The sequence below is a fragment of the Lithobates pipiens genome, unplaced genomic scaffold (genome assembly GCF_037356315.1).
Source record: "Lithobates pipiens isolate NorthernLeopardFrog02 unplaced genomic scaffold, aLitPip1_a1.2 Scaffold_13, whole genome shotgun sequence".
In the NCBI taxonomy this organism is placed as follows: Eukaryota; Metazoa; Chordata; class Amphibia; order Anura; family Ranidae; genus Lithobates; species Lithobates pipiens.
Genome location: NW_027507718.1, coordinates 474,997,466 through 475,023,859, shown reverse-complemented (window position 1 = coordinate 475,023,859; position 26,394 = coordinate 474,997,466). Strand labels below are relative to the sequence as shown.

The 26,394-nt window shown below is 43.3% G+C and overlaps 1 protein-coding gene across 1 annotated transcript in view; it reads right to left on the bottom strand.

Annotated features, from left to right (window-relative positions):
- The window catches only part of LOC143975484 (uncharacterized), a gene marked incomplete in the record, with an annotated part of 59,667 nt that extends 43,093 nt beyond the window's left edge, over positions 1-16,574 (bottom strand). The window contains 1 exon segment of the mRNA XM_077477922.1: positions 16,383-16,574. Coding sequence (XP_077334048.1) covers positions 16,383-16,464 — 82 coding nt within the window.
- Positions 16,575-26,394: the final 9,820 nt, after the last annotated feature.

The window sequence follows — 26,394 nt, the reverse complement described above, 5'->3', positions numbered from 1 at the left end:
TTAGGTAAAAAAATTAAATATATATATATATATATATATAGTGTTTTTTCTGTATTCTTACCTTGTATATAGATGTTAGAAAGATTCAAGCGTTGTGTGTCACAATCAAGTACCTTATAGGTGTAGGCAGTTAAAAAATATTATCTTTTATTTATTGAAGTCCTAAAGCCCAAAATGTAGCCAGCTTTTAGAATTGGAGAATAGTTAGACCCTCATTTTTTTCCTGCAGCTTGTGTGGGGAGAAAAAAAAAAAGAAACGGAAGATTTCCCTTGCCTTATCTATACTAGTGAGACCTTGTCACCAGGAACGGAAATTCTCCAGAACAGGGATGAGGCTGGCAATAAATACCTGAGAGAAGATCTAGCATTTTTTCCCACTCTACACAGTTTTTTGCTTGGTGTTGGGCTTACATAATGCGGAAAAATTCTGCCACACAAAAATGGTTTTAAAATTATATATACATTTTAAGACCATTTTTGTCTTAAAATGTTTTAAATATTATTTTTGGGCTAAAGCTAGAACTGAATTTTTTCACTTAAAAGTTATAAAATAATAATAAAATAATGTTTTATTATATTTTATAACTTGTGTTATGTGAAAAAATGCAGTCATAGCTTTTAGCCCATCAATTATCATACAATAATATTATATGGTCAATTCTAATTTTATTTTACGTTATTATAAAAGGTATTACACATACTTAAACAATTTCAAACATATACATTGCTTACATGCATAGTGATCACATTTATTTTGTTACACATATCTTGAATACTTGAACACATAGAAGAAAGAAAAAAAAAAAAAAAAAAAAAAGAACCCCACAAACCCCCCCCTCCCTTCCCTCTCCCTTCCCTCTCCCTTCCCTCTCCCTTCCCTCTCCCTTCCCTCGCTCCTTTCTTTCTTTTCCCCTTTTCTCTCCCCCGGCAAAGTTTCCTTCCATTACTTTCCTCCTTCTTCCTTCAGCTTTTTACCAATTTCCTATACTGCCTCCAGGGGTTCCAAACCAGGAGGCACCTTTCGTACGTATCTAATTCGTGTGCTAAAAGTATTTCCATTCTCTCTGTATTATCTATTTCTAAGGCCCATTCATTTATCGAAGGAGACTGAGTTGATCGCCAGTGCCGCGGTATCACAGTTCTTGCTGCCATCAACCAGTACCCAAGAAGCTTCTTTTTGATGTTTTTGTATGTTCCTGGTAACATAGAGAGGAGGGTGATTTGCGGTGTATTTGGGATTACCTCCACAGTAACTAATGTGTATAGTTGCATAATCTTTTCCAAGAAACAGAAAATTGGGGGGCATTCCCACCAGATATGGAGCAATGAGACCTTGTCAGTATGGCACCGCCAACATATATCTGATTTTTCTGGGTATATACGTTGGAGTGTCACTGGGCTCCAGTACCATCTTGAGAGCAATTTATAGTTCGTCTCTTGTGCTTTAATTGTCGGTGATAAATTAAATGCCTTCTCCCATTCCCCAACCTCAATTTGAACATTAATCTCATTAGCCCATTAATTTATATATTCCGGGGGCTCCAGGGGATTTTTTAATTATAAACATCTTATAAAGTGCTGATAAAACGTGTTTTGGTTTTTGATCTTGTGTCAGGAGAATTTCAAGTTGAGTTAAATCTCTACCCAGGGACTTACTTGAACGAATAGAAAACCAAAATGACAGTAAAGCCGCGTACACACGTAGCCGTCTGTCCGACGTACTTAGTCTGGCGGACTTCCCGCCAGACTGTCCGTCGGACTTTCCGAACGGGCTACTTGCCCACACACGGCACTTTTTCAGCGGACTAATACAGCGTACTAAGCCCGCCGTACTATCCGCCCTACTTTTGAAATGAACGGACTCGCCCACACACGCGAAGGAAAGTTCGCTCATTTCGAGCGCGTCTCCAGGTAGGCGGGGCCCGCGAAGGAGACGTCGCTGGCCCCGCCGCCTGGTATGGACTTAAAGGGGAACCCCAACGCCGAAAAAAAATCAGCGTGGGGGTCCCCCCAAGTCCACAACAGACCCTTGTCCGAGCACGCTACCCGGCCGTACCAGGCCGCGTGCCCTCAACATGGGGGGTGCCTTTGGGAAGGGGGGGGGGGGCGCGTGGCCCCCCCACCCCAAAGCACCTTGTCCCCATGTTGATGAGGACAAGGGCCTCTTCCCGACAACCCTGGCCGTTGGTTGTCGGGGTCTGCGGGCGGGGGGCTTATCGGAATCCGGGAGCCCCCTTTAATGGCGAGGCAACATCTGAAGAAGAAGAGAAGAACGGAAGGCGGCGGCGGTGACAGAAGACCTGTAAAAGAGCTATAAGAAGGCGCGGTGGCCCGGCAGAAGAACCGAAGAGGGGGACAAGACCCCCGAAGTCGGAAGAAGAGGCCGGCGGCGAGGAAGAAAGCCGGGCTCCTCCGCTAGTAAAAGAGCTACAAGAAGATAGCGGAGGAGTCCGGCGAGAAGACCCCCGAAGACGGAAGACCCCCGGAGCTGTGCAATAAAGTATTTTATCTCGTGTGTTGTGTTTTTTTTTTGTACTTTTATTTTACAGGTGAATGGGTAGGGATACATTGTACCCCATACTCATTCACATAGGGTGGGGGGCCGGTATCCGGGGGCCCCCTTATTAAAGGGGGCTCCCGGATTCAGATAAGCCCCCCGCCGCGGACCCCGACAACCAACGGCCAGGGTTGTCGGGAAGAGGCCCTTGTCCTCATCAACATGGGGACAAGGTGCTTTGGGGTGGGGGGGGCCGCGCGGCCCCGCCTTCCCCAAGGCACCCCCCATGTTGAGGGCACGCGGCCTGGTACGGCTCAGGAGGGGGGGGGGGGGCGCTCGCTCGCCCCTCCTTTCCTGGCCGGCCGGGTAGCGTGCTCGGACAAGGGTCTGTTGTGGACTTTGGGGGGACCCCCACGCCGATTTTTTTCGGCGTTGGGGTTCCCCTTTAAGTCCATACCAGGTGGCGGGGCCGGCGGCATCTCCTTCGCGGGCCCCGCCTACCTGGAGACCCGTTTGAAATGAGCGGACTTTTCTCCGGGCGGGAAAAGGCCGCTCATTTCAAAAGTACGGCGGACTGGCATACACACGGCCGGATTGTCCGCCGAAATGCGAGTCCGGCGGGAAGATTGGAGTGCAACACGGCATTCTAAGTCCGCCGCACTTTCGGCTCAAAAAAGTATGCCGGAGGCTACACACGGGGGGGGGGATTGTCCGGCGGACTTGAGTTTGCCGGACTTTTCCACCCGCTTGTTTGATCGTGTGTACGCGGCATAACTGCCAGTGTTCCAGTGTTTGCATGAATGATGGTCGCTGTGTAGGAAATACGTAAAGACGGAATTGTCCCCTGGCATAAAATATTGCTCAGTCTATAATGAGATTCTCTATTCCATATAGGAAAACTTGTCCTATTTAATGCCGGTGGGAAAAAAGGGTTGCCGAATAGAGGCGTCATAGGTCCTTCATAAGAGGAAAGTTCCAATTGTATAACTGTTTTACTTCCCATTTGTTGAACATATGGGTTAAGAGAGGGCATAGTCTCTAACAACTCTCGATGTAAATTACTACCAGACAAATCTAACCATGGCAACACCTTTAGATCTAATTGAATCAACCCTTGTTCTAATTGTACCCATTGTTTAGTTTCCGAATAAAACCAATCCACCAGTCTAGTCAAGACTGCCGAAGCGTAATAATAATAATACAAGTCTGGTGCACCCGCACCTCCTTTCGTTTTTGGTAATGATCATTTCTTTTGCAGTCTTGGTTTTTTATGGCCCCTGTAAGGATTGAGGTATGTTGAAACAAAATGGTTGACCTTATGTCTTACTAAATACTTGTATTTTTCTATCCTTCTCTGTAAAATAAGGATTCGTCATCTATTGTCACGTACTCATCAAGAAGAGGCCGCATCAGCCCTAAAAAGCAGTCTACGCCCAGAAGATTGTCTTATCAGCTGATAACACCCGGAGAATTGTCTTTTCTTTGAAAATGTTGTTTTTTTTACATTTGCTGATGTCTGCCCTTTTCTGTCTATAAAAGATGTAATAAAGAAGCCTCAGAGCCACAGTCAGTCAGAGAAAGTCAGAGTTAACGACGGACTTCTGAGCAGAAATACTGAATAATATCTCCGTGTCTCTTTGCTTGGATAAGAACTCTAACTAACAATTGGGAAACGGTAACATAACCTGACAAATAGGTGACTTGTTGAGGTCACACCTAACATTTCTGGCGCCGCGAATAGGGACTCGCTGAAGAAACTACAAGAGGCGAACGAACATAAGGACGGAACGAAATGGTCGGGCACATCAAGAACCACAGACAAATCCTGCGCAGGTAAGAAAAGCTTTATTTTCTTATAAACTCTGTGCTTCTTAGATTTGTGCCCACCTGATCTGTCTGAATTGTTCTTCAGGTAAAAACCAACCTCTGTAGTAAGTGGGTCTTGAACTTAATATTTTGGCTTATGTTACCGTTGTTTCTTGTCTGTCTACTTGTCATCTGTCTGTTGTGAATGAGATAAGCCCTGTTTGTATGGTGTGAATTGAAACATATATCATCCCAATGGGTAACGGAATGCGCCCTTAACTCGTAAGAGTACTTTGGGGGTCCGACACTTAAGTTTGATATACGCTTTTTGATTCATGAGCCTAAAAACGGGTTGAAAGTATAAGTCCTGACTGCCTCAATAAAGCAGGAATAAGAAACGAATGCTGAGAGATTCCATGGTAATGGGAACGGAAATAAGGTCTCCACAAAGCCCGGAGACCTAGTCATATGTGTTTGGCCACCAAAAGGGAATGCTTGTATATGTTGTAGCTGTCAGTCTGGTCATAATATTTGTCAGTTGGCTAGCATATAAGGTAATTCGATTTCAGAAATCTCATCCAGGAGAGGTTTTTAGTATTTTGGCACCCTAGGAGGAGAAGGCAACGAGACACTTAGTAAGTGATCCAAACGCCACCTAGGCAGGACTGTCAAAATGGGCCAGACACATGGTAAACCCCAGGAGGAATCTCAGAAATGTTATGCTGTTAAAGACATAATTACAATGCTGTATGGGAAGGATAAGGCACAGGGCACAAATAGGATTCTCAAGAAATTGGGGATGGATGGAGAAAATGGGCTAAGTGTAGAAGGTTGGGAAGAAATAAAGAAAGACAGACAGGGAGAGATATTGCAGAACAGATGGGTATCACAAATACAATGTTTAATTAAGGTTTCCAACAGGGCTAAAGAGGAGGGATGGGAGTATTGTCAGGAAAAGGGTGGATGGGATATGAAGGTCCGACACAAAAGTCTTCCTTCTGCTCCCGGCGATAGGGTAAATACGGGAGATACTCCACCTCCTTATAACACTACCACACCAGGTAATGAAAGACCAAAACTTTATCCTTCCTTAAGAGGAAGAGGATGGGTATGCCGAGTATGCGGTACCCAGAATACAGACTGGGCACAGGAATGTGTACATTGCGGCGCTCAAAGACCAGAGCCCGTAGCTCCAGTCCATAGTCGGACTAGGGTAATACAAGTAAATAATCCAAATGCGGGTCAAGCAGGACAGCCACCTACAGTGACCCGACAAGTCGTTCTGAGGACATGGACACCTTGGTCGGCTGACACTCTTATGGCATTAATACAGAATGCTCCTGATCCCGTAGCAAAACCTGCCGCATTCTGTAGATTCGTGACACAATTACTAGACACACATGAAGCAACTTGGCAAGATGGGGAAGATTTGTGTAGACATAAAATGACACTAACGATGTTTAATCAATTTATGAATGAAATTTCTCCACATAGACCACAAGGGGATCCTACCACGGACCCACCAGGAGTACACCCTCGTCATATAGACTCTAGACCCCTGTTTATTGCTCAGTTACGAGAATTTTGCCAAGGGAAACAGCAGGAAAGGGGTTCGACAGCGCCCATAAAACAGGCCCCAGGTCAGACTGTTACAGAATTTTACCTCAACATGGAAAGCATGATGGCTGACGAAGGTCTAGATTTAGCCTTACCCGTCACCATTAGGGCTTTCAATCGACAGTATATGGAAGGACTAGTACCCCAAATAGGTGACAAACTGAAGGCATGTACTCCCGAATGGAGAGCCATACGGGACAGAGGAACATTGTTGCAGAAAGCACAAGGCATAGAGGCTGATTTAGCAGAAACTAAACCCAGAAGGACACCGGGAGTTAACACTGTTGCCCGGGTCAATGAAGGAGGGAATTCCTCCCGTAAACCTCTTACCTGTTATTACTGCAACAAGGTGGGACATATAAAAAGAGACTGTAGGAAAAGGATAAAAGACGAACAGGAAGGAAACACGGACAGAGACACGAGGGACTACAGACAGAGGCGTACCAATGATAGGGACGATCCGACCGCATGACTTGCCCCAGTCCTAGCTGAATCAGAGAACAAAATGCTCCACATGTTGATGAAGGTGGAAGGTAAACATATTCCTTGTTTGGTTGACACAGGAGCGTCACGCAGTCTGTTGTCTGATTCAGTAGTCCCTCCACACATGACGTCCCGTGACACCATACCCATAAGTGGTTATGACGGACTCCTGACCGATGCCCCACTGACTAAACCTTAAAAAGTAAAAATAGGGAGAATGGCTACCGCCTGACACTTGTGTATTGTTGCAATATGTAGATGACCTATTGTTATGTTGTCCAGATAACGATACTTGTTTAAAAGCCACTCTATCACTGTTACAATTCCTGGCTGAAAAAGGGTGCAAGGTGAATAGAACTAAGTTACAGGTATGTCAGAAAAAGGTTGTCTTTTTGGGCCACTGTATATCCCAGGGTACTCGACATCTCACTGAAGACCGAGTCCAGGCCATAAGACAAATGAATATCCCACGCAACTTTAAGCAACTTCGTATGTTTCTGGGAATGGTATCATATTGTAGACAATGGATACCACATGCCAGTTCTCTGATGCAGCCATTATATGATTGCTTGAAAATAGTACCCTATGTACTCACAGAAGCAGGTCATGAATCTTTTAGCACCTTAAAAAGGTTACTAATTTCGGCACCTGCGATCGGGATCCCTGATTATACCAAAACATTTCATTTGTACATTGCTGAAATCACGGGACACGCAACAGGGGTGTTGACACAACAACACATCAAACAAAGGCCGGTAGCATACTTCTCGGCGGCTCTCGATCCTGTCTCTAGAGGATCACCGTCCTGTGTACGAGCAGTTGCAGCAGTGTCAATTATCATTGACAAATCCTCAGAAATTGTCTTAGACAATCCTGTAGTGGTACATACCACACATGACATACACGCCATCTTATCACAGGTCCAGCCAAAACACATATCAATGGCAAGGCAGCTGCGTCTACAATGCACTTTGCTCCTACCCCCCAATGTTACCTTTCAGCGATGCACTTCTTTTAACTTAGCACAGCTTTTACCATTACAGACAGATTTGACAGGGGGGAGTAATGATGATAATGGTGTAGACACAGCACAAGATACTCAGGATTCTGACACACTTTCATTTCATGACATAACATCTGATGAACACGATTGTTTTCAACTTATGGAACAAGAAACCACGGGGTTCCCACATGTCACAGACATACCCATTGCAAATGCAGAACACACACTGTACATAGATGGTAGTAGATTTGCCGATGACAAAGGTAAATATCACACAGGTTATGCTGTGGTAACGGACACACAGGTAATTGAGGCAAAGTCACTACCAGCACACATGTCGGCACAAGAAGCGGAACTAACCGCTCTAGAGAAAGCCCTAGAACACTTGGAGGGACAAGAAGGGAACATTTACACTGATTCCGCATACGCCTACGGTGTGGCACATGATTATGGCCACATATGGAAAGCTAGAGGTTACCTTACAGCAGCAGGCACACCTGTTAAACATGGTGAAGGAATCAAAAGAGTCCTGAACAATCTTCAAAAGGTTATAAGAGTAGCCATCATGAAGATAGCGGCAAACACGAGCGCAAAAACAACTGAGGCAAAAGGAAACGCATTTGCAGATTTAACTGCAAAGAAGGCAGCTCTAGGGGAAGTAAGCCCTGAGACCTTAGCCACGGTACAGGTGAGTATGCCCCAAACCACATGGCAGCAGCTAATCGAACTACAGGAACAAGCAGGGGCTATTGAGAAGGACCGTTGGGTTAAGGAGGGAGCTGCACCAGGCCTTGACAATGTATGGAGAGAAGGAGACAAAATATGTCTACCCGCTTCTCTATACCCAGCAATGGCAGCGGCGGTCCACTTACCCACTCATGTCAGCTCCAATTCTATGTATAGGATTGTAAGCCAAGGATGGCTAGCCCCTGGATTCAGTAGTACTGCAAGGAACTACTGTGCTGCATGCCAAATCTGTCTGATTAATAACCCAGGACAGAGAGTGAAAACCCCACGTAAACATCAGGTCCGGGCCCAATATCCCTTTCAGAGACTGCAGATTGACTACATACAAATGCCTAAGAGCGGCCCCTTTGAATTTGTTCTCGTGTGCATCTGCCTATTTTCAGGCTGGCCCGAAAGTTATCCTGTGAAATCAGCTACGGCAAAAGCCACCGCCAAGAAACTGATTACTGAGCTGATACCTAGGTTTGGTCTCCCAGAAACAATAGAATCAGATAGGGGGACACATTTCACGGGAGAAATAATGCAAAATGTGATGGCAATGTTAGGGGTTCAACAAAGTTTTCATACTCCTTACCACCCACAGAGTTCAGGATCAGTAGAAAGAGTAAATGGTACAATCAAGCTGAAAATACAAAAAGCCATGCAGGAGTTGAACAAACCATGGCCTGAGTGCCTACCCTTAGCTTTTTTCTCTATTAGGTACACCCCAACAGGAAAAACAGGGTTATCCCCATATGAAATACTGTTTGGAAGTGCACCTAGATTAGGTTTATATTTTCCTCAAAGTATGCAATTACAATGTGATAGTTTAACTACGTATGTAATACAGTTGCAACAGCGTCTGACTAAAATCCACAAGAGTGTGTATTCTTCTCTTCCAGACCCTAATTCTGTCACAGGTACACACGATCTACAACCAGGAGACTATGTGTATGTAAAGAAACATACCAGAAAGACACTGGAACCAAGGTTTGAAGGTCCTTTCCAGGTGCTATTGATTACAGCAACCTCAGTGAAATTGGAAGGGAAACCTACCTGGATCCACGCTTCTCATTGTAAAAAGGAGCCAGTTGGCAAATGACAACATGTATCTTTTTATTGTTTCAGTAATTCTGGCTAATAGTTTGGTTACCTCACAGAATAAAATACACAAGGGTGAAGGATTTTCTAAAAAAATGTTATTACTGAAGTTTAAATATGCTTATGCCCAGAAGTCAGGATATGAGAAATGTTGGATTTGTAGCAAATTACACCCCAGCACAGCAAGTATACCACTGATGGCAGTTCCTATAAAACTATACTGATCTTGCTAACAGTAGCATTAACATAATTAGAACAAATACCAGCGAGACAGTAATGTTTAAGTCAAATGGTCTCGCCTTTTCCCCTGATTGGTGTTTCAACCTAGGGAACACAACGGGAGGAAATGGAGAATGCCAAGACAGCAAGTTTAATTTGTCCATTGTCGTATTAAATGGAAGCTTCTATCCCAGTAATTCCAGCACACACCAGACATTATCTGACTTCCTCACTAACATTGTGGATAATAATGTTAGGTGGTTAGTATCCAACTTATCCCTCTATGGATACACCTCTCGTTATAGAAATGATATCAGTTCAAGATCAGTAGCTCTAGGAAACAATATATACATCTGTTGTGAGGATAAATGTTATACTTGGATACCTAGAAGAGCTCAGGGATGGTGCTACCTCGCAAGTTTAGTACCAGTAATGGGAGTAGTAGGTGATGAACGAGGTGATCACCTATTAGAAGCTAGCATGCATCCTAGATATCCCCTCAGGTATCGTAGTAAAAGAGAAATATTCCTGAAGAAGGACATGGCATGGGCTTGGTTCCCGTCCTGGACAGGATGGGGTATAGACTTAATGAAAAGACTAAATAACTATACAGGAATTATTAATGATGTTTTGGAGAAAAACTCTGATGATATTACTAACTTAAATCTGGAGACCAGAGCCATCAGACAACAATTAGAATTACATGAATTAGCAATTGAAAGTATGAGTGCAGCACTGACAGGACTCTGTGAAACTACTGAGGACTATGAGTGCTGTACTTGGATACATAACACCAGCATTGAGGTACCTGATTATTATGACATCATTGCACAACACCGTACGGAAGTAAAGAATTTACAAGAGAAGGCCCGAAATATTGGTCGCGACTGGGATCCGTTTGGTGGAACTTTTAGTTTCTCAGGGTTATTCTCTTGGGTTAAGAAGGCAGCAATGACGATTATAGTGGTGCTCTTATTCGTATTTTTCTTTTATGTATGCTTTAAACTGCTCATGTGCTTTTGCAAGAAAGCCAAGGTAAATGATGCGGAAAAGATGGAACTTTTGTGAAGATAGGTAGATTTAGTTTCTTGACATCACCCATCTGTCAGAAAAGCCACTCTTCCTGAATTTTAGATGTTGGTACTGTCCAGGGGGATGGGTGTATACCCCTCTGACAACTCGCGGTCAGGGAGAGTACTCTGGATATAGGCCGACTAGAACTTGTTCAGGTGGACCCAGGGCAAGAGGGAGGGGTGATGTCAAAGGGGGAAATGTAAGGATTGAGGTATGTTGAAACAAAATGGTTGACCTTATGTCTTACTAAATACTTGTATTTTTCTATCCTTCTCTGTAAAATAAGGATTCGTCATCTATTGTCACGTACTCATCAAGAAGAGGCCGCATCAGCCCTAAAAAGCAGTCTACGCCCAGAAGATTGTCTTATCAGCTGATAACACCCGGAGAATTGTCTTTTCTTTGAAAATGTTGTTTTTTTTACATTTGCTGATGTCTGCCCTTTTCTGTCTATAAAAGATGTAATAAAGAAGCCTCAGAGCCACAGTCAGTCAGAGAAAGTCAGAGTTAACGACGGACTTCTGAGCAGAAATACTGAATAATATCTCCGTGTCTCTTTGCTTGGATAAGAACTCTAACTAACAATTGGGAAACGGTAACATAACCTGACAAATAGGTGACTTGTTGAGGTCACACCTAACACCCCAAATAAATTTTGTAAAAGCCGATTGTAAAGTGGAAAAAAAATTATCTAGGAACACAAACTTGGATAATTTGAAAAAAATAAAAAAAAATTGCGGTATTATATCCATTTTTAATATATTAATCCTCCCAAACCATGAATGTTGCTTAACTTCATATTTTTTTAGATCTTGTAAAGTACGTTGCAAGAGAGGAACATAATTCATTGAATACAGGCAATTTGGATCTGGGGAGATTTTAACACCTAAATATTTTAATGCTGCAGAGCAAATCTTAAAACGAAAAATTTGCTCTCAGCATTGCAACTTGATTGGGTATAAGCGACACATTAAGGATTACTGATTTTGATACATTTACTTTAAAGTTGCTCAGTGTTCCAAACCGCTGAAATTTAGATAGTATAGAAGGTAGTGCAATATGTGGATTAGTGATATAAAGTAATAAATCATCAGCAAACAAGGCCAGTTTTATTTCCCTTTGTTTTATCTGTATACCAGTAATGGAAGAATTCCGTCTAATAGCTGTTGCTAAGTATTCCATTACTATAACATAAAGCAAAGGGGATAGCGGACATCCCTGATGGGTACCATTTTGTATATTAAAACTTGTCGTCAATGAGCAATTAATCTTTATTCTAGCTACCGGTTTAGTGTATAGTGCCATGATCTCATGGCAGGGGTGTCCAAACTTTTTTCAAAGAGGGCCAGATTTGATGAAGTGAACATGCGCGAGGGCCGACCATTTTGCCTGACATTCTTTGAACCATTAAAATTTGGTCGTTCGAGCACTAATACACGGCCCAACAAGAATTCTCTTGCCTTTGCCGTGCTCGTTCCCGACACAGAGACGAATGCTCTGCTCTTTAGGGATACCGTTAGTTCTTAATGGTACCCCACATTGGAAACGTGGGGTGCTTTTGGTGCAGTGCAATTAAAAAAAAAAAAAAAAAAAAAAAAAAAAAAAAAAACTCAGGGACTTCTTTCCCTGCATTTTTTGTGGGTAGGGAAGCCCATTGAAATGCATGGGCTGCCCTACACGCAGCATGCAGTCACGCAGATGTGAACCAAGGGCTTGTTGGAGGGGCAGTAAAACCACATGGTTAAGCTGTTTTTACCACCCCCAACTTCTCCCCCTTTAGCTGCAGAGGGAGCAGCTGGGGGTGTACACATGCTGTGGCTACAGCTGGAGGTATACCCAGGGTGAATGGGCCTGCACTGAAACTACCCCGCAACTGTGTGGATTGCACAGTTGCGGTATAGTGATGCTGCATTTACGGGCTTAAAACAGGTGGTGAGGAGGCAACATAATGCCTCTTTACCACCTTTCAAATGCCTCTGAAAAGCGATCTGTACATGGATTGCTTTTCAGAGGAGCAGCAGTTCTGGCTGCTATCACAAACACAAGCCCCACAAAAGCAGTTCTGATGGTACAAGGGGGGGGGGGGGGGGGGGGGTCTGGATTAAAAGTAACACACAGACACATACACACATGCACACACACACACACATAAAGCCATTTTAAAACAAATCTAGCTTGTAGCACAGTACTGACCTTTCCAGCTTCCTCATTCAGCTGGGTACTGCACTATAGGGGGAAGCAGAGAGCACAGCACACTTCCCTGCACTTTACTTTCATTTTTGAAGCCGACGGAGCTTCTCACAGTGTCAGGGATCGGGCTCATCTGACAGCCCTCATCCCGCAGCACACCAGGCGGGCCGTTCAAAACCGGACCGCGGGCCGCACTTTGGATATGTCTGTCTTATGGAGTATATTTGACCCTAGTCCTATTTGCATTAGGGAATATTTGAGAAAGAGCCATCCCACCCGGTCAAATGACTTTTCCACATCAACTGAGAGAAGGCATACTGGTATTTTAGCCCTTTGCGCATAATTCATTAATAGGAAAGTTTTAATCGTGTTATCACGTGCTTCTCTACTTTGAACGAATCCTACCTGGTCAGTATGTATTAAGCTTGGGAGAAGTGATTGAAGGCGAATCGCAATCAGTTTAGCATATAACTTTAAATCTACCCCAATCAAAGATATAGGTCGGTAACTAGAGCAGAGTGTTAAATCCTTTTCTGGTTTAGGAATCAAAGTGATATGAGATTCTAAAGTCTGTGTTGGAAATTGATTATAAGAAGAAATTGAATTAAACACTTGAAGTGTAAATGGGGCTATATGTTCTTTAAAAGTTTTATAAAATTTTGATGCAAACCCGTCTGGACCCGGACTCTTATTTGTCGGAATATTGGCGATTACTTCTAATAGTTCTTCAAGTGAAAATGGAGAATCCAAAGATTCCTTAGTGACATCATCTATTGTCGGAATGGCATTTTCCCGCACATATTCTTTAATAATATTGTCTCCAGCTCCCTTATCCTCCAATATTGATGGTGGGGTCAGGTTATAAAGGGCCTAAAAATATTCCCTGAAGGTTTGTTGAAGCGCATGTGGATCTGATGTCAATTCTCCCGATGATTTCTTTATACTTGGTATGAAAGTATGTGATGGACGTGGGTGTAGTATATCAGTCAACATTTTCCCACACTTATTCTCAAATTTTTATCTTCCCACTGCTCGTCTTTGTTGATATGAACTCTGGGACGATTTGAAAAACTGTAATAAGGATATCCTTGTAGATAAAATATTGACTGATATTTCTAGAGAACAATGGGCTTTATGTAGAGTTTCCAAGGTATGGAGTTTTAATAAGGTATTTTCGATAATTTTTGATTTATATTTTTTAAGACGTGAACCGTGTTGGATGAACACCCCTCGTAACTACCACCTTTAAGGCTTCCCATTTTAAGGGTAAGGCAGTTTAATCCTGTTCATGATCAGAAATAAAGTTATAAATCGCCTCCGCAATTGCTTTATGACAGATTGGGTCTAGCATAAGTGTGTCATTCAGACGCCACGACCAATTTGTACCCTGAATCTGGGGGGGGGGGGGGTGTTATTGTTAAAAATACGGGTGAATGGTCGGACCAAATAAATGATTCGATTTCTATAGAAGGGTTCCATTCCAACACCTTAGGGCCAGTTAAAAAAAAAAAAAAAAAAAAAAAAAAAACTATTCTACTATAGGTTTTATGCGCTAAAGAAAAATATGTATAATTGCGGTCTTTAGGGTTTAGGGTCTGCCATAGGTCAATCAACCTATGTTCAAAAAGTTTATTTTTGAGTGCCCTTAAACGAGAGTATGGAATATTCGATCGTTGAGCTGAGGTGTCTAATGTAGGATAATAATATTATATGATAATTGATGGGCTAAAGCTATAACTGCATTTTTTCACACAACACAAGTTATAAAATATAATAAAACATTATTTTATTATTATATTTTATAACTTTTGTTAAGTGAAAAAATGCAGTTATAGCTTTAGCCCATCAATTATCATATATTATTATTATTATTATTAATGATGGGCTAAAGCTATAAACTGAATTTTTTCACTGAACACAATTAGAAAATATATAATATGATTTTATTATTTGTTAAACAAAATGTAAAATATATATATTTCATTGGGCCAGGGTTTGCATTTTTCACTAAACACAGGTTCATAAACACAGGTTCAATAAAATACTTAAATACTTTTTTTTTTTTTACATTGTGTTTAGTGACAATAGCAGATAATATTTTTTTTATTACGGTATGTTTGACAATAATATTGTTATGTGCTATTGTCACTAAACACAATGAAAAAAACAAAAAAAAAAAAAAAAAAAGTTATTACATTTTATTGGGCCAGGGTTTGCATTTTTACACTAAACACAAGTTCAAAAAAATTTATTATTTTCAAATAAATATTATTTTGAACTTGTGAACTTAAGTGAAAAATCCAAACCTTGGCCCAATAAAATTATTATTATTATTTTTTTTTTACATTGCGTTTAGTGAAAACAGCAGTTAATAATAAAATCATATTATAATAAATATAATTTCTAATTGTGTAGAGTGAAAAAAAATCATAACAATCTGGACCCATAAAATATTATATATATTTGTTTTAACTTGTGTTAAAAAAATAAATAATAATATATATTTTTATTAAATGAGATTATATATATATATATATATATATATATATATATATATATATATATATATATATACACATATACATACATATATACATACATACATACACACACACATACACTTAATAGGCTAAAGGTATATAAAACAACAACAGATGGGCTAAGCTATGACTGCATTTTTTTCCACCAATTTTTTTTTTCCTTCATTCATGTACAAGGTTACAACATTATTGCACCAGAGAGGTACCAATCAACCAATAAATTTGCAGGTAGTAATACACCATTTTGATCAAGAAAAAAAATATACACGTATTGCAGGTATACGTCAGGCTTATATAGATGTTAAAAAAACTAAAATTACAATTACACAGCATACTGTCTAACTGCTAATCTCGACCACTGTTTTTTTACCCCAGATTTATTTCAAACCCTACTAGGATAAAAATGTAATGATTATTATTTTTCTCCCTTTCTTTAAAAGAACAACCTATTATTATCATTATTATTATTTATACAGGACTTGTGTTCAGTGAAAACAAAAATGCAGGTCATGGTATTGCCCATCAATTACTACAATTTGTTTTTTTTTTTAGGCAACCACAATATCTTAAGCAAAGCAATGGCAGTAAAATGCTACAAAAAAAAAATATTCATCACCCAAACTATGCATGAAAGAGTGTTTAAATGACGGTCATCAATTATTAATAACTTTATGCGATTAAAGAGAAAGTATAAAATACAGGTGCTGTGGCACGGCGTGACGTTTTAAAGAGCACAATAAGCGGTATTTGTTTTTTTACATACTTCTCACCCGGGATTCACACATCTTCCTAATTAAATCCAAATTGAATTCTGCATAAATCCTGTGTAGAAACATTTCCTATTAGTGCCCTTTCATTTCAGGCCAAGCAGTCAAATAAAAAAAAAAAAAGAAACTACCAAGTGTGATTTTAGTGTCTCTTTCTGCCCACCACGGCAACAGACATAAATGTACGGGGCGCCAGTTTGCACAGTTTCTGGCTTTTGACAGATAAAGCGCCTAATAATTTCAGAAATGTTTTCACATCATGTGACTATTTAATCAGAGCTGCACTGATCTATTGAAATGAGGATAAAAGTGAATGAAAGAACCTCTGATTGTGTGTATGGTGTCTACTCATCACTCACCAAAGCCGAAGAGCCCACCAATGAGCCCCCAGAGTCTATTCATGGTGACAGTGGCATGTCCCCGGACAGTAGACTTCTTCATGGGACTTGGAATACAATCCAAACTTTCAAACTTCCTCCTCCTGTGTTTGCAGCTTGGCTTGTCCTGAGACTGGCTTGTCAGCTGACTGCGATCATGTGTCTGACTCAGCTCCAAGCAATCCACGCAGATTGGGAACCTCAGACCCAGGGCCCTCCCCAAACCCATTGTTCTTGTGCTTTAATGTCTGCATTCTGCAAGAGTCTAGTGTCCAGGGTTTTGTTGGGGGTTGCTTGGATGGTTATAGAGAACTTTCATGGTGCAAAAAAAAAAAAAAAATATCATCAGATCTGAAATAGGAAACTGCTTACAAATTCTTCAGAAATCAGCTTGAACGTATTCATTTCTGAAAGATATCTCTGAGCTAACAATATATATATATATATATATATATATATATATATATATATATATATATATATATATATATTTCATTATATATAATGAAATATAATAATATTCATAATATATTTCATATATTTTTCATTAGATAAAAATTTCACATTTTTGTAAATATTTTATTATATCTTTTCATGTGACAACACTGAAGAAATGACACTTTGCGACAATGTAAAGTAGTGAGTGTACAGCTTATATAACAGTGTACGTTTGCTGTCCTCTCAAAATAATGCAACACACAGCCATTAATGTCTAAACCGCTGGCAACAAAAGTTAGTACACCCCTAAGTAAAAAAAATTCCAAATTGGGCCCAAAGTTTCAATATTTTGTGTGGCCACCATTATTTTTAACCCTCTTAGGCATGGAGTTCACCAGAGCTTCACAGGTTACCACTGGAGTCCTCTTCCACTCCTCCATGACGACATCACAGAGCTGGTGGATGTTGGAGACCTTGTGCTCCTTCACCTTCAGTTTGAAGATGCCCCACAGATGCTCAATAGGGTTTAGGTCTGGAGACATGCTTGGTCAGTCCATCACCTTTACCCTCAGCTTCTTTAGCAAGGCTGTTGTCATCTTGGAGGTGTGTTTGGGGTCATTATCATGTTGGAATGCTGCCCTGTGGCCCAGTCTCCGAAGGGAGGGGATCATGCTCTGCTTCAGTATGTCACAGTACATGTTGGCATTCATGGTTCCCTCAATGAACTGTAGCTCCCCAGTGCCAACAGCACTCATGCAGCCCCAGACCATGACACTCCCACCACTATGCTTGACTGTAGGCAAGACACACTTGTCTTTGTACTCCTCACTTGGTTGCTGTCACACACGCTTGACACAATCTGAATCAAATACGTTTATCTTGGTCTCATCAGACCACAGGATGTGGTTCCAGTAATCAGGACCGGTGCTACCACTTGGCAAACTAGGCACCTGCCTAGGGCGCACCGCTGCTTAGGGGCGCCCGGCCACTGGTTTATCTCTACGTCTGCATGCTCTGCAGGCTGCAGCATGTAACTAACTCAGTCTGGCCGGTACTGTAATTAGAGGTGCAGCGCAGCAATGGAGCCATCGCTAGAGGAAGCAGAGCCGATGCTTCCTCTATAGTGGCGCCTCCTTTCGCATGGGCAGGGCAAAGGGGGTGGGATCAGGGGTGGAGCCAATGGGGGCAGCAAAATTAGGTTTCGCCTAGGGTGCCAAAAATCCTTGCACCAGCCCTGCCAGTAATCCATATCCTTAGTCTGCTTGTCCTCAGCAAACTGTTTGCGGGCTTTCTTGTGTATCATCTTTAGAAGAGGCTTCATTCTGGGACGACAGCCATGCAGACCAGCATGGAAAAGCAGAAAAGTAACAGTGCTCTCTGCAGGGACAACTCAATCCATACACCAGGTCCACTCACAGGTGCCAAGGCTCAATGTGTCCCAACACACTCCAATGCAACAATAGTAAGAAAAGCCGGCAACACTGTAATCCTTGAAGTGTCGTTTATTGGTACATCAGAGTGACAATAAAACAATAAAGCTGACGCGTTTCAGCAAAAGCCTTAGTCGTAGCTGGTTTGAAACAGATATGGCAAAGAATATAAATATACTCATATACACATAAGCAAACTCCATTGGCCCATCAGGTTAGTGTCACAGAAAATTAGCATATTTAATTGATACCACCAATTATTCAAATGGTTAGTGTCTACACCTGTTTATAGCCAACATGAGCCATGCAGACCAATTTGATGCAGTGTGTGGCGTATGGTCTGAGCACTGACAGGCTGACCCCCCCCCCCCCACCCCTCCAACCTCTGCAGCAATGCTGGCAGCACTCATATGTCTATTTCCCAAAGACAACCTCTGGGTATGATGCTGAGCATGTGCACTCAACTTCTTTGGTTGACCATGGCGAGGCCTGTTCTGAGTGGAACCTCTCCTGGTAAACTGCTATATACTCTTGGCCTCTGTGGTGCAGCTCAGTTTCAGGGTCTTGGTAACCTTCTTATAGCCTAGGCCATCTTTATGTAGAGCAACATTTTTTTTTCAGATCCTTGGAGAGTTCTTTGTTAATTGACACTGGGGAGGGAAAATGGCTAATTGGCCCCAATTTGGACATTTTCACTTTTGTTGCCAGTGGTTTAGACATTAATTCACACTGTTATACAAGCTGTACACTCACTACTTTACTTTGTAGCAAAGTGTCATTTCTTCAGTGTTGTCACATGAAAAGATTGAGATTGAGAAAAGATGAGCAAATATGCAATGCTCTCAAAACCAAACTATAATATACAGTGGATATAGAAAGTCTTCACACCCCTGTTAAAAGGTTTCTGTGATGTAAAATAATTAGACAAAGATAAATAATTTCAGAACTTTTTCCACCTTTGTGACCTATAAACTGTACAACTCAATTGAAAAACAAACTGAAATCTTTTAGGGGGGAAGTAAAAATAAAAAAAATTAAATAATGTGGTTGCATAAGAGCCCATTCACACAGGGGCAACTCCTGATCCGACTTCAGGTCGCCCCTAGTCGCCTCAGGTCGCCTCAGGTCGGACAACATTTAAAAAGCAATGTAAGTGAATGAGAGCCATCTTAATGCACACTACTGAAGTCGCTCCGACTTCAGAAAAGGTTCCTGTACTACTTCTATCCGACTTGTAGGCGACTGGTACCCATTGATTTCAATGGAGATCGCCTCCAAGTCGGATCTCCGTTTATACGGAGGCGACTTTGACAGAATTATCAGCTCTCAAGAGGGAACTCCACGGCAAATTTCTGAAAAAAATTTGGCGTGGGTTCCCCCTCCGAGAGCATACCAGGCCCTTAGGTCTGGTATGGATTCCAAGGGGAACCCCCTACGCCGAAAAAACGGCGTGGGGGTCCCCCCCAGATCCACACCAGACCCTTATCCGAGCACGCTACCCGGCCGGCCAGGAAAGGGGGTGGGGACGAGCGGGCGGCCCCCCCTCCTGAGCCGTACCAGGCCGCGTGCCCTCAACATGGGGGGGTGCCTTGGGGGAGGGGGGGCGTGCGGCCCCCCCACCCCAAAGCACCTTGTCCCCATGTCGATGAGGACAAGGGCCTCTTCCCGACAACCCTGGCCGTTGGTTGTCGGGGTCTGCGGGCGGGGGGCTTATCGGAATCCGGGAGCCCCCTTTAATAAGGGGGCCCCCGGATACCGGCCCCCCACCCTATGTGAATGAGTATGGGGTACAATGTACCCCTACCCATTCACCTGTGGAAAAAAAGTACAAAAAAAAAACACAACACAGGGAAAAAATATTTTATTGCACAGCTCCGGGGGTCTTCCGTCTTCGGGGGTCTTCTCGCCGGACTCCTCCGCTATCTTCTTGTAGCTCTTTTACTAGCGGAGGAGTCCGGCTTTCTTCCTCCCCGCCGCCGGCCTCTTCTCCCGACTTCGGGGGTCTTGTCCCCCTCTTCGGTTCTTCTGCCGGGCCACCGCGCCTTCTTATAGCTCTTTTGCAGGCGGTGGCCCGGTCTTCTGTCGTCGCCGCCGCCGCCTTCCGTTCTTCTTCTTCTTCTTCTCCAGGAGATGTTGACACGACGCTCTCTCCGGCCGGAATGCCAGAGCCGCCCTGCGCTGCCACTTATATAGGGACAATGGGGCGGTGTCACACGGGTTGATGTCACATGGGTTGGTCACATGGGTTGATGTCACATGGTAAGAACGGAAGGCGGCGGCGGCGGCGGCGGCGGCGGCGGCGGCGGCGACGACAGAAGACCGGGCCACCGCCTGCAAAAGAGCTATAAGAAGGCGCGGTGGCCCGGCAGAAGAACCGAAGAGGGGGACAAGACCCCCGAAGTCGGGAGAAGAGGCCGGCGGCGGGGAGGAAGAAAGCCGGACTCCTCCGCTAGTAAAAGAGCTACAAGAAGATAGCGGAGGAGTCCGGCGAGAAGACCCCCGAAGACGGAAGACCCCCGGAGCTGTGCAATAAAATATTTTTTCCCTGTGTTGTTTTTTTTTGTACTTTTTTTCCACAGGTGAATGGGTAGGGGTACATTGTACCCCATACTCATTCACATAGGGTGGGGGGCCGGTATCCGGGGGCCCCCTTATTAAAGGGGGCTCCCGGATTCCGATAAGCCCCCCGCCCGCAGACCCCGACAACCAACGGCCAGGGTTGTCGGGAAGAGGCCCTTGTCCTCATTGACATGGGGACAAGGTGCTTTGGGGTGGGGGGGCCGCACGCCCCCCCTCCCCCAAGGCACCCCCCCATGTTGAGGGCACGCGGCCTGGTACGGCTCAGGAGGGGGGGGGCCGCCCGCTCGTCCCCACCCCCTTTCCTGGCCGGCCGGGTAGCGTGCTCGGATAAGGGTCTGGTGTGGATCTGGGGGGGACCCCCACGCCGTTTTTTCGGCGTAGGGGGTTCCCCTTGGAATCCATACCAGACCTAAGGGCCTGGTATGCTCTCGGAGGGGGAACCCACGCCAAATTTTTTTCAGAAATTTGCCGTGGAGTTCCCCCTTGAGCTCATTCTCTGCTTGGCCTCGGCAAAAGTCGCCTGGCCTGGGGCGACTTGTAAGTCGTCCCAAGTCGGGCTTGAAGTCATCACAAGTCGTTTTGAAGTCGTCCCAAGTCGCGCTGTGATCTTAACTCAAGTCGTGTCCAAGTTGCCTGACTCAAGTCGCCTACAAGCCGTGTTGCCCCTGTGTGAATGGGCTCTAAGTGTGCACACCCTCTTATAACTGGGGGGTGTAGCTGTCTTCAGACTTAAAGCGGGGTTCCACTGCCTAAATCGTTTTATTTTTTTTGCTGTAATGACTTAGATTAAGTTATTTAAAATTAAGACTCACTTGTTTCAGTTCTTATGTCTTGAGGATGTTGGTTTTCTGTTTAAAAAGAACTTTTAAATCTTTTTTTCGGCCATTCTCATCTTGCCTGTGGGCATGCGAAGCCCACAGGCATCCTCTTCCGGGATACAGTGCCTATCGACCAGCATACACTGCGTGTTGTTTCTCCAAACTCGCGCATGCGCAGTAACTTGAATTCGTAGCGCCATCAACAGCTCAGGTTGCCATCGCAACAGGCGGCGGCGGAGTTGGAAGTCCCACCCCGTTGTGATGGCAACGTAGCTGAAATCACGCGATAACTCGCGCCAGGCCACCGCACTGACTCCTGGGAACAATGACACAAGCTCCCAGGAGCCAGTGCGGCTATCAGGAAATGACGAGTTAGTCGCATTGAACCCGCCCATATCCGCAGACACCATACAGGAAATGATCTCCAAAACTAAGGTACAGTAAAAAAAAAGTGCAGTTTTTACATTTGGACATTGAGTTAACTGTCTTGAGGTAAGGTAAGAAAAAAACGGGTGGAGCTCCGCTTTAAGCAATCACATTCAAACGCATGTTAAATAGGAGTCAGTACACACCTGCCATTGTTTAAAATGCCCCTGATTAACCCTAAATAAAGTTTAGCTGTTCTAGTAGGTCTTTCCTGGCATTTTCTTAGTTGCATCCTATAGCAAAAGCCATGGTCTGCAGAGAGCATCCAAAGTATCAGAGGGATCTCATTGTTAAAAGGTATCAGTCAGGAGAAGGGTACAAAAGAATTTCCAAGGCATTAGATATACCATGGAACACAGTGAAGACAGTCATCAAGTGGAGAAAATATGGCACAACAGAGACATTACCAAGAACTGGACATCCCTCCAAAATTGATGAAGAGGCGAGAAAGAAAACTGGTCAGGGAGACTACCGAGAGGCCTTCAGCAAAATTAACCACTTCAGCCCCGGACCATTTTGCTGGTCAAAGACCAGACCACTTTTTGCGATTCGACACTGCATCAATTTAACTGACAATTGCGCGGTCGTGCGACGTGGCTCCCAAACAAAATTTACGTCCTTTTTTTCCCACAAATAGAGCTTTCTTTTGGTGGTATTTGATCACCTCTGCGGTTTTTATTTTTTGCGCTATAAACAAAAATAGAGCGACAATTTTGAAAAAAAATGCATTATTTTTTACTTTTTGTTATAATAAATATCCCCCAAAAATATATAAAAAAACATTTTTTCCCCTCAGTTTAGGCTGATACGGATTCTTCTACATATTTTTGGTTAAAAAAATTGCAATAAGCGATTATTGATTGGTTTGCGCAAAAGTTATAGCGTTTACAAAAAAGGGGATAGTTTTATGGCATTTTTATTAATCTTTTTTTTTACTAGCGTTGGCGGCGATCAGCGATTTTTATTGTGACTGCGACATAATGGCGGAGACATCGGACATTTTTGACACATTTTTGGGACCATTGTCATTTATACAGCAATCACTGCTATATAAATGCAGTGATTCCAGTGTAAATGACACTGGCAGTGAAGGGGTTAACCAGTGGGTGGCAGTGTAGGGGTTAAGTGTTCCTAGGGGTGTGTTACTAACTGTGGGGGGCTGGGCTTTCATTTAGTGAACACTGATCTCTGCTCCAATCACATGGAGCAGAGATCAGCGTCACTAGTTGCTAGGCAGAACGGGGAAATGCTGTTTACAACTGCATTTCTCTGTTCAGCCTTCCACGTGATCAGCTGTCAGCCAATGACAGCGGATCACAAAAGTAAACAGAAGCCAGTTATCAGCGTTTTTTCTGCTCGCGATCAGCATGAGGAGAAAAGAATATGGGCTTCTGTTACAGGGGCATCGGTCCCTGCCTTGGTGCCTACCAGTGCTGCTAATTAGTGCCACCTAGCTGATTGGGAAAGGTGTAAGTGTGGCGCTCTTCCTCTTATGGGTGCTTAATGATAATACTTAAAATATAATAAATAGAATCAAATGTGGATGTGTCCTTAACTACTTTCTGACCGCCGGCCGTCAAATGAGGCACCTATTGTGGTGGGAGGCCATCATATTACAGCCTCCCGTTTAAACAGGGAATGCGCACGATCGTGCGCGCGCATACCTGTTTCTTCGGTGGTGGCGTGTCATGGAGACACCGCTCGCCACCGAAGGGGGTGAACAGCCATTGGTTATGGCTGTTTACCCCGTGATCGGCCGATCACAGATGGTCACACCCCCACTGTGCACAGCGCATGCGTGTGATCGCTGCGCATGCACGTCGGTGGCGGCGTGTTCCCCGGGAACACTGCTCATCACTGATGCTGGTAAACAGCCATTGGCCAGCTGTTTACCAACGTGATCGGCTGTGATCCTTTCACAGCCGATCACTAAAATGTAAACAAATCGCGGTAACAAGATGTTACCGGGTTTTCCTCCTCACACACCGATCGTGTGTGAGGAGGAGATTGCAGTAACATCTCGTTACCGCCTACAGTATACACCAATCACACTGATTGTCACCCCCCAATAAAGAGGACCTGTCCCAACCCCTCATAGTACCTGTCACTCACAGTCCATCAGAGTACTTGAGTACCTGTCACAGTCCATCAGAGTATTTGAGTACCTGTCACAGTCCATCAGAGTACCCGAGTATCAGTCACAGCCCATCAGAGTACCCGAGTACCTGTCACAGCCCATCTGAGTACCCGAGTACCTGTTACAGTTCATCCGAGTACCCGAGTACCTGTCACAGCCCATCTGAGTACCTGAGTACCTGTCACAATTCATCTGAGTACCTGAGTACCTGTCACAGTTCATCTGAGTACCCGAGTAACTGTCACAGTCCATCTGAGTACCTGAGTACCTGTTACAGTTCATCTGAGTACCTGTCACAGTTCATCTGAGTACCCGAGTACCTGTCACAGTTCCTCTGAGTACCTGAGTACCTGTCACAATTCATCTGAATACCTGAGTACCTGTCACAGTTCATCTGAGTACCCGAGTACCTGTCACAGTCCATCTGAGTACCTGAGTACCTGTCACTGCCCTTCAGAGTACCCAAATACCAGTCACCAAGCCATCAGAGAACCTGTCACCAGGCCATCAGAGTACCCGAGTACCTGTCACCAGGCTATCAGAGTACCAGAGTACCTGTCACCAGGCCATCAGAGTACCAGAGTACCAGAGTACCTGTCACCAGGCTATCAGAGTACCGGAGTACCTGTCCCCAGGCCATCAGAGTACTCAAGTACCTGTCACCAGGCCATCAGAGTACTCAAGTACCTGTTACCAGCCCATCAGAGTACTCGAGTACCTATTTGCAGCCCATGCCTCATAGAATATACGTTGGGGTGTTTGCTTTCCAAAATGGGGTCATTTTGTGGGAAATTTCCCTGTCTTGGTGCCCCAGGACCTTCAAAAGTGTGATGGGTAGAAATGAAATGAGATGTGTTATTTATGCTCCTAGAACGCCTGAACGTACTACTTCAATGTTCGGCCTCTCTATGTGACCAGGCTGTGTAAAAGTCCTACACATGTGGTATCGCCATACTCGGAAGGAGTAGCAGAATGTGTTTTTGGGTGTAATTTTTGCTATATATATGCTATGTGTTAGAAATATCTTATAAATTGACAACTTTGTGTAAAAAAAAAATGCGTTTTCATTTTTTTCCACATATTCCAAAAACTTCTTGAAAAAAAATGAACCGTTCAAAAGTCTCATTATGCCTCACAGATTATACATTGGGGTATTTGCTTTCCAAAATGGGGTCATTTTATGGGAAATTCCATTGTCCTGGTACTCCAGGGCCTTCAAAAGTGTAATAGGTGGCTGAGAAATGAGATGCGTCATTTTTGCTCATAGAACGTCTGAAGGTACTACTTCAATGTTGGTGCTCTGTATGTGGCCAGGCTGTGTAAAAGTCTCACACATGTGGTATCGCCATACTCGGGAAGAGTAGCAGAATGTATTTTGGGGTGTAATTTGTTGTATGCATATGCTGTGTGTGAGAAATAACCTGATAATATGACAATTTTGTAAAAAAAAATAATAATAAAAAATAAATCTTCATTTTGCAAAGAATTGTGGGAAAAAAATGACAACTTAAAAAACTCACCATGCTACTTACTTAATACCTTGGAATGTCTACTTTGTAAAAAGGGGTCATTTGGGGGGTATTTGTACTTTCCTGACTTGTTAGTGTCTCAAGAAATGAGGTACACCTGATGTACTGAAGGCCTGATCAGAAGTGATCAATTTTCAGTGAGTGGCACCATAGTTTGTAGACTCTATAACTTTCACAAAGACCAAATAATATACACTAATGTGGGTTATTTTTACCAAAGATATGTAGCAGTATACATTTTGGCCAAAATGTATGAAGAAAAATTACTAATTAGCAAAAATTTATGACAGAAACAAAGAAAAAGGCATTTTTTTCACAAAATTTAAGTTTTATTTTATTTATAGCACAAAAAATAAAAAAACCACTAGTGATTGAATACCACTAAAAGAAAGCTCTATTTGTGTGGAAAAAAGGAACGCAAGATTCATATGGGTACAGTGTTGCATGACTGAGTAATTTTCATTCAAACTGTGAGAGCACCGAAAGCTGAAAATTGGTCTGGTCAGGAAGGGGGTGTAAGTGCACTGTATTGAGGTGGTTAACATTAGGATTAGTTTTATTCACTTTCCTGACACCATGCAGAGGGTGTAACACACAAGCACCTATTTTTTCATCTTTTTCTTTTTTTCCAAACTG